Here is a 9,738-nt window from a genome sequence, read left to right as displayed (position 1 = left end):
CAAGGATTGAATAATATAGCTATATGATTAATTAGGAAACCCAGCTTAGCTTATTTGGTATAGAATGAAATACCAAAATAATATTAATTAATTAATTTCATAAATGTAAAGTGCTTCAATTACAATTACCAAGGATACATTTCTTCATACACTTTAAACAACATAACTAAAAGCTCACCCTACTCCTTTTTATGTAATTTACTCTCAGATTGAAAAAAAAAAGAAAAGAAATACAAATCAATTAGATTTTAATTTCCATATATTTACCAAAGAAAAATATAATATAATGTTTTTGATTTGGATCTAACATACACAAAGAGGTGTGATATGAAGGGTTTGCTTTTTCCCCCTACCCTCTCTTTCTCTCTCTTTTCTTGCTTTCTGTCTTTCTTGTCTCCTTGTGTTTCTTTAAGCTCATCACCCTTTTTTTTTTGCTTTTTTTTTTCTTTTTTGTTTTCTTTTATGGCTTTCTCTTTCTCTGATATTCTGAAGAGCAGGTTCCTCTAATTCTCTCTCTCTCTCTCTAGCTAGGTCTTTCATTTTCACTAGAAAACATTTCATTATAGTGATGATGATTTCATTCAAAGATGAATTAATTAATAAAAATTATTATTATATATTCAGAAAATCAGAATAATTATAATAATAATAATAATAATTAATAATATCTCAAAGTGGTTGTCCCAATGTGAATTCCAAATCCAAATTAGGTTTCTTGGGGCTTGTTGATGCTGACACGTTTGAAGATGAGCTTCCATCTGATATTCTCTCATAGCTTACACACTTTGGATCCATTTCCTTCTGAAAACAAACAAACAAATTAAATTAAAAAAATATTAGGAATAAAAATTTCTAGCTACTTTAATTTATGTATATGATAAAGAATTTCAAATATTCTAGTAATATCATATTTTAATAATTTTAATCATGAATTTTAATTATAAAAAATATATAATATTAATTAAAATCATCAACTAAAATATTTATAATAACAGAAAAAATTTAAAAAAATTAAATATAACGTTACAGTATAGTTGAAAGCAGCACAAAATTAAAGAAGAGATATTTATTTGAAAAGGGTTTGGGAATCAAATTAAAGGACATTTTGACTAGAGAATAATTACAGAATATTTATATCACTACACCTAAAAGCCTGCTAGAATTTGCAATGTTCATGTGATATAGCTTCCAATTATTTTTCTCCATAGCTACATTAGCATTCACACATACTAATAATAATATATTATTATTATTATAATAATAATATATATTTGACCCATCAGCTATAACCTGATAATTCAAAATGTTGTTAATAGGTTTAGGGTTCTAGCTAGGGGTTCTTTTTAATAATACGGTCATCAATAATAATCAATAAGAAATTAAATAAATATTAAACTAGAGGGGTAAGGTTGCTTCTTTTACAGCACAAATAATCTTTGGTTTTTAACCACATAGTAACTAGTAAATGTGAAAAGGACTGGTCTATAATACCCCCATTTGAATTTGTGAAGGACAAAGCAGCTTTATGCAAAGGCTTTTTTAATTTATTTTTTTCCTTTATATTAAAATAAAAAAAAAATGTGCATGGCAATAAGATGATGATGAATGTAAAAAGATCAAACGTTATTGCCTTTTCCTCTCTCAACTCCCTTTCATGCATTTCCAAATAAAGCTTTATTTGGGTATATGAAAAGGGCCTATTGAGTAAGATTTTTATTATTACATACCTCAAGGGAATGCACGTTGTTCCCAACAGAATCAAGCTTTGGCTTCCCATGCAACCAAGCTTCCCTGTTACACACAAAAATCAAAAGAATATTTCCCCATTACTTCAAAGCCATGCAAAAGAAAGAAAGAAAGAAAGAAAAAAGGGAGCAAAAATTGAGAAAAAGAGAAAGAAAAGCCATCTTTTACTATGTCTTATTTATAGCCTTATTCCCTTTTACTTATTCTTTTGATTCAAGATAAAGTGGTTGAAGCTGAAACCATCCATCCCCATGTGATAGTGCATTGCCCCCATGACTATGTAGTAATAACTTATCTTACTATATACATTTTTAATCATCACATATTGAAGCAAGTTTCAAAGGGTATATTGGCTTTGCCACCAAGATTTCTAATTATGGGAGGGCTTAGCTTTGAGACTAAGTTTCCCAATTCTAAGGGGCCCATGAAAATATAGCCCCACAAAATCCTAAGGAAAGAGATATATATGTATGGAAGGTTTTCAAGTGGATCGTCATACCAGTGTATCAGTGATTTTTAACCGTTAATCTTAATTATAAAAAATATATATTTTTTTATAATTAAGATCAACGGTTAAAAATCACTGATATATCATATGACGGTACACTTGAAAATTTTCTAATATGTATGTGAATGTGTATATATATTTCTATTTTTAAGGTGGATTTTGGCATATAGCATATATTAAATTCCCTTTTTTTTTTAAACTTACTTTTTACCCACTATAGAAGAAAGTATATTATTACCCCATCATGTAATTTGGATGCTCATGGTCTTTGGACAGACAGGACAAATTAAAAGCAAAATTTGAAATGATTTATTCTCTTTGTGATCAATTTTTTTGTGTGCCTAAATGTGTTTCCTTTTTTTTTTGTACGTGAGGTTATTAAGGAAGTAGAAAGAAAGAAAAAGTGAAAGAGAGAGAGAAATGCTATTAGGAATAAGACATACATAAATTGCTCCGATTATTATATTATTGTTACTTTTTCTTTTTGCAACATTAACGGGCTAACATATAGAATGAAATCTAAGTAGACTAAATTCAAAAACAGAAAAGTTAACCAGTAAGTAAAATGATACTTGGCAATGCAACTTGATAATAATTATTTAAAAAAAAAAAGATAAAATTCCCACTAGCTAAGGAAATAAATATGAAGATCATTGAAATAAACATTTTTCACTATATGTAGTTATATATGGTTGGAGACCTATGTAACGCACTGCATGCATATATAGTTTCATACAAATGCGTCTGTCTTATAGAAGGAAAGCGAATTTTCACCAAATTGTTATGAAAAGTTCCGATTTTCTTACTTGCACTTGGTACCAAACACATGTTATATACAAAAAAAAAATGCAATCTCCACACTAAAATAAATCATTATATATTTGTATATAAATATGTATTTTATATTTTAATATATAATTAATATAGTTGTATATTCATGTATGTGTGTTTTTCAATATCTTGCAAATTAAACAACATGATTCAAAGTAACAAAAAATAAGAAGAAATTTAATTAAATTTATTTTTGAATTATTATTTTGCATGCACTAAGAAAAAAAAAATGATGCACATGTTCATATACAATTAGCTAGTAGCTACTACTATAAGGTATATTAATTAGATGTATTATTATTACCTGGAAGAGTTACTCCAAAGGCCACGATATTCTTTATCTTGATTAAGATGATTGTTATTGTTATTATTATCTGTTCTTCCCTGCTTAACGGATAGATCAGACCTCCTTGTTGATGGTGAGTTTATGTCAAACATTATGTCTTCAGATGTATCACCCGATGATCTATTATCATATACATCAGATTGCCCTAATTCATGTTTATAAAAGAAAAAAAAAGTACATTAGAGAAAAATAATGGAACCAACAATAATTAATTGTTTGCTTAATTGTTATATATCTTCCAACAAGAATAGACAAAAAAAAAATGTAAATTAATTAAAAACTAATGCACTAACCTGAAGAAGCCGCTGCTCTATCTGTAGTTTTCACCGTCCGGTACATCTGCATTAAAATTTGTGCATCATGCAACAACATTATTAGACACAATAATAATAATACCATTATATCTAATTAATTAAATTAAGCATATTATTATCCGTAAGTAATAGTAATAAGTAAGTAAGGAAGCTTAATTAATTAATAAAAATAAGTTGAAACTTGTAAGTATTAAATTGAGATGCAGTGTGTACTGTCGAAATTGTATAGTATAACACAGAAGCATTTATGGCTTTTACGGTAAAATGTGCACATGCATGGGAGCATGTGACTAACCATGGTTAAAAGAGTTGTGGCCATGTGGTAACTAACATAACACAACAAAGACAAACCCATTTCTGAGGAACGGATCATTGAGAAATGATGGTGTTTTGGTACTACGTATACCCCTTCCTTGCTCACATCATTTTTTAATTATTCTTTTTTCGTTTTCTTCACTCTGTACTATACATACTACTCAGCCTTACCTTTTTCATTTTAAAATAACAATTTATTTATATATAGTGAAATTGAAGGGTGGGAAGAAGAGAAAGAAGTGTTTGTTTGAAATTGGGGGTGGTTGGTGGGTTGAATAATAATGAAAGGAAAAAAGGGTGTGTTAATGAGGTTGCGGAAGCAGAGGGGAGCATAATAGCAGATCTAATAGGAAAAAAAAAAGAAGAATTGCTAAGGATGTGTGATAGTCTCTCTGAGGAAAACATTGGAATTTGGAGTGTGTGTATTTTATTTAACTGCTTCCTATAATAAACTTATGTTCATATATGGAATCAAATCAATTTGATAATTAATTAAGAAAATCACACATATGATGAGATTTTTATTATTATTATTATTATTATTATACCTGTAAATGTGACTTAACATGTGCTAGAGTGAGATCCTTGACATCCATTAGTTCAAGAACTGATTTTGGTGTAGCCCCTAATTAATCATCAACAAAATCAATTAATAAAGGAAGGAAGGAAGGAAGGTTCGAGAAGAAGGGGGGAATTAGAAGAAGCATACTTTCATGGCCACCTAAGAGTTCAACGGCATGAACAAAGCGAGCATGGAGAGTGGTAGTCCAGCGCATCCTTGGAGCTCTCATGCTCCGTTTGGCGGGGAATCGCGACAAGAATCTCGACCGCATCAAAGCCTGGGACTGAAAGTGATGAGTGGAAGCGCCGGCGTTGGCGGTGGTGGGAGGAGACGAAGGTTCTAGAAGATGATGGTGGTGATGGTGGTGCTGCGGGAATGGCAAAGAAGGTGGGTTCTGGTACACCGGGATCCCTCTAATTGGTCTGAGAAAGCCGAGCTCCTGGCTGAGGGTGTGCGGCTGCGACTGTGGCTGCGGCTGTAACAGTGGATGGTGGTGGTGGTGGTAGTACTGCAGCGATTGAAATAAGAGATTATGATTATTCGTGGGGGTGGTGGTGGCGGTGTTATTGAAGTAGTGTGATGAGGGAGAAGGCCTTGGATTGGAGAGGGAGAGGTCGAAGTATGATGTGGGTTTGGGGAGGGAAGAAGGAGAAGGAGAAGAAGAAGAAGAGAAGGAGGTTCTAGAAGAGTCCAAGGCTCTCTTCCAGAACCCCAAATCAACTTCTTGTTGTTTGGCGGTGCCGTTGCCTGTTGGAGGGCTGATTTGCAAGGACAAGTCTGGTTGTGCTGGAAACAACTCCATCTCTATCTCGATCAAGAAGAATAACAAGAACAAGAACACGAAGAAGAAGAAGAAGGGGGATTTTGAGAGAGAGAGAGAAGTGAAGTATGTGTGAGAAAATGACACTTGAGATGAGAGGAGAGGAGAGGAGAGAAGGAAACAAAGGGTGGAGGGTGAGGGTGGTGGTGGGGATCGATGAATTAAAGAGACACAAACTTGTTCAATTCTTTCTTTTTTTTTTTGGGCTACCCTACTATACCCTTACAAAGCAATTACAAACTCGTCGACTTCACGTAAAATTGATAATTAAAATTTTTTTTAAATAAAAAAAATTAAATTAAATTAATTAAATTATTTAACAATTTTTAATTATCAACTTTATAAATTGATTATACCTAAATTTTCACCTTTATAAATACTACTATTATCATTTTTAAGGAGACTTTTGTAACACTATAATTTTAAGGACATAGGTTTAAGTTATAGAAATAGTTAAACTGGACTGGACTGCTTATATAATATTATCATTATATTTTGTTTGGATATACATCCAAATATTACGTAACTCATATTTTTTATTTTTATTTTGTAATTAATACTAGTTAATTATTATTTTTTATTGTAATTGATTCGAAAAGAATTACTAAATAATTATTAAAAATATAATTTATATTATATCCTATTTAACAATAAATAAATAGATATAATATCTTAGTACGGTATTATAATAGTTGTGTTAGTAAAATAATGAAAAGGGAATGGAAAAATAAGATAAGGAAAAAAGGAGAAAAAGAAGAAGAAAAAAAGGTAAATAAGTTTGGAACTTTTATTCCTTTTCACAAATACTCTCTTTTTCCTACCCCTTGTATGATTTCTTTTGATTAAAAATTGGAGGAAAAGCAACACATTTTTCCTATAAAAACTTTAACGTGTGCATTGTCTCTCTGAAACCCATAGTAGTTAACTTTCTAACTTCATACACGTACACACACAACAATAACCCTCTTTAACTTGACTGAAACCTAGGGCTCTCATGCTGCTTCTTTTTTGCCCCTGAAATTCTTTTTTTTTAATAATAATAATAATAATTGTGGAATTTACAGTCACATGATTGCACACAATTTTCAACATCTTACGGATTTGTTTTGTTTTGTTAACAAACAGCCCCAATTATAAACCACTCATTGTGGTTATCATGAAACCCTAATTCCTTTGCAAATCACATCATGCATTCTTCTTAGCAACAATTTTTGGACCCATCCATCACGTTCTTGTCATCTTCTTTTTTATAATCAAACCATGAAATTCAAAAGGTATATATTTGTGTGAGTTGTTAAAGATATGTATGGCTATCCAAATTTAGTACATCGTGAAAAGTCACATTTACCCCCACCCTATTTTACTTGTACATAATGGATTAAAAGAACAATGGATGGGTAGATTTGTCTTTGAACAAATTGGTCTCGTCATCAAAGAGACATTGGTATGTAGCAGTGAATGTACAAATATTCCATTTACTCTCGAACACTCACAAATATATACCCGTAGACACAACATAAGGAAACAAAATATAAATTTTAAAAAACATATTTAAGGTTGACTACAAGAATTTTCTTTTTACAAAAAAAAACGAGGTCAAAAGAAAGATATGATGAAATTGTATATAAAAAAATAATTTTTAATTAGTTAGCTAGTATTATTATTAGTTAATTTTTTATTACTTTAATTACTCTATTAGTCCTTATAGTTTCACAAAATTTTTAATTAGATCCTTGTATTTTTTTTCTTTTAATTGAGTCTTTGCACCATTTTTTTTAATTGGGCCCCTATATTTTTTTCTCTTTTATTTTAGTCCCTGTACGAAATTTTTTTTTAGTTGGGTCCCTATAAAATTAACCTAATTACTATCAACAGAAACCTAATTGAAAAAAAAATTGGTGCAGAGACCCAATTAAAAGGAAAAAAAGTATAAAAACCTAATTAAAAATTTCGCAAAATTATAAGGATCAACAGAATAGTTAAACCTTTTTTATTTTAATTAACTTTTTAATTTTATCATTTTTTAATATTTAGAATTTAAAACTTAGAATAAAATAATAATTTAAGAAAAAAAATGGCCGATATTAATTAAAAAATAATTAATTTTCTAGCTAAATTCTACAATTAATTGATTTCATGGAGAAGTTAATCATTTTAGAGCTTCGGAATAATTTAAGCTAGGCCTATGGATCGGAGATGATACAAGCTAATAAGGCTTAGCTTGTTATAACTTAAACTTTTGCATACGAAAGCAATTTAGCTTACCCAAATAAGGAAAATTAGATATCTGTGGAACGTTAACGGAAAAAGGAAAAATCTACTGGTGGGTTGTGATAGTATATCAAAAGTTAATATCTTATATTATGGTTTTAGAATGCACATATATATAGATGGTGTTATTGGCAATCTAAATAAGGGATGCTTAGCTTTCTTATATCTATATAATACTCCAAATATATTCCATCGATTATCATCAATGTATGAATAATATATAATCTATGTCTACCCTTCAATAATTCAGTATGTGTCACTATCAAGTTTACACAACATTATATATATGTGTGTGTTTCTTGACATATAAAACTACAAGAATTACCTGTGTATAAATGGAAAAATCTAGTCAAAGGGGCACACCCAATAATCACACTTTGTTAATTTCAATTAATTAATTAGTTCAGTAATAGTAATCATTTCTCATTTTAGTGTCGTAAAGGAAGAAAAAGCATTAGTATAGAGTAAATGCATGAATTGAATTTTTGTGACCTAAATTAATTAATTACTAGTATTGATTTTGTGTGTGCTATAGAGTAATTCCTTTGACTGAAAAATCAAACGAATTAGTACTACTAATTAAACTTGTATAATAATATTCTCTCTCCCACTTTATTTTACTACCATACATGTATATATATGGTTCTCTCTGAATATATGTTGTAAAGTTTATATGCACAAATACCGCTGCTAACAGCATTTTGCATTAAGACATTACGTCATGATCATTGACCTCAAGGCACAATCAACTTTCAGCAGGTTCTTCTCTATCTAGCACTACTCCTATTCCTATATTAGGATTAGGATCTGCTTGCTTCAGGGACAAAAAATCTTCTTATTCATTATTTATTTTTCATTTTTTAACTTCAAAAATTTTTTAAACAAAATAATTTACATATGTTCTTAAAATATTTACAATTAAGTAAAAATCAGGTACAGTCGACTTCACGTGAAATTGATAATTGAAAGCCAGACTGATTTAACTAAATTTTTATCTAACAGCTTTCAGTTATCAACTTTATGTAAAATTGACTACACATAAATTTTTATCTTATAATTATTTAACTAGCTAGTAATTTGTTAATCAAATAGTTAGTTTACTAATTTACTTACATAAATATTAAGAATTTAAATTTTACTTTAATAAAAATTAGTTTTTGACTTATCATATTAGAATATACAAAATGAAAAATAAAAATATATGTTCTTAAAATATTTACAATTAGGTGAAACTTAAGTGAAGTCGACTTCACCTAAAAATTTGATTAAATTTTCATCTAATAACTTTTAGTTATCAACTTAACGTGAAGTAGACTGTACCTGAATTTTTACTTTACAATTATTTAACTAGCTAGTAATAATCAAATAGTTAGTTTACTGGTTTACTTACATAAATATTTTAAGAATTTAAATTTTAGTTTAATAGAAATTAGTCTTTCACTTATCATATTAGAATATACAAAGTGAAAAATAAAAAATATATATTTATAATTATTTATTTTTTATTTAAAAATATAACTTTTTAAGTACCATATATCAAAATGAACGGTACGGTTGTATATAATCCAATTAACATATAATAATTTCTCATTCCTATAATTGAATCTGTAATTTATTTCCCTGCACCAAACTTTTATTAATAAAAAGGTGAGTTTCCTGTTTCCCTCTGATATTTCTTTATTCATAAAACTTACGTGCAATGCAGAAGAGAATGGTAAAAGCTAGCTAAAAGCATGTTATTAGGAATAAATAAAAATTAAAAATTTTTATTATCTGTTTACTTTTTTCATAAATAACAGCATTGGAACATTTATGAGTGTAAGATATTATGGCAGGCCTAGTCATGAACCCTAGTTCCTGGTGTTTTATATTTTTATTTCAATTTAAAATCCATGATGTGAAAGATTGTTACACGAGCAACTCCGTCACAAAAATAGTTTAAATTTATTTTATTTAATATTTAATTATTATAGAATATATTAAGTAAAGTCAAAAGTAACAAATTTTAGTAATTTTGACTCATAT

At 29.0% G+C, this 9,738-nt stretch overlaps 1 protein-coding gene across 2 annotated transcripts; it reads right to left on the bottom strand.

Moving 5' to 3' along the window:
• Positions 1–241: 241 nt before the first annotated feature.
• Positions 242–5,632, bottom strand: LOC112747438 (probable transcription factor KAN2). 2 transcript variants are annotated; one of them, XM_025795449.3, is made up of 6 exons: positions 4,770–5,632; positions 4,609–4,685; positions 3,725–3,770; positions 3,390–3,576; positions 1,728–1,791; positions 242–801 (listed from the first exon to the last, which is right to left on the bottom strand). In XM_025795449.3, the coding sequence occupies exons 1-6, from the start codon at positions 5,422–5,424 to the stop codon at positions 670–672; spliced, it is 1,161 nt and encodes a 386-aa protein (XP_025651234.1). In that variant the 5' UTR covers positions 5,425–5,632; the 3' UTR covers positions 242–669. The 2 variants fall into 2 exon arrangements, with proteins under 2 accessions (XP_025651234.1, XP_025651235.1); XM_025795450.3 differs by having other exon boundaries at positions 242–798; positions 4,770–5,628.
• Between the last annotated feature and the right edge of the window lie 4,106 nt (positions 5,633–9,738).

The sequence above is a fragment of the Arachis hypogaea genome, chromosome 15 (assembly GCF_003086295.3).
Source record: "Arachis hypogaea cultivar Tifrunner chromosome 15, arahy.Tifrunner.gnm2.J5K5, whole genome shotgun sequence".
NCBI lineage: Eukaryota > Viridiplantae > Streptophyta > Magnoliopsida > Fabales > Fabaceae > Arachis > Arachis hypogaea.
The sequence above is the reverse complement of the archived record's forward strand: the minus strand, read 5'-3'. Positions and strand labels throughout refer to the sequence as shown.

What these genes read in the sequence shown, in the direction of transcription:
- LOC112747438 (XM_025795449.3), bottom strand. Translation starts at nt 5,424, where the DNA reads ATGGAGTTGTTTCCAGCACAACCAGACTTGTCCTTGCAAATCAGCCCT. An exon ending in ACTCTTAGGTGGCCATGAAA is followed by an intron (nt 4,686 to 4,769) that starts GTATGCTTCTTC and finishes ATGATTAATTAG; the next exon opens with GGGCTACACCAAAATCAGTT. An exon ending in ATGTTAAGTCACATTTACAG is followed by an intron (nt 3,771 to 4,608) that starts GTATAATAATAA and finishes ATTTTAATGCAG; the next exon opens with ATGTACCGGACGGTGAAAAC.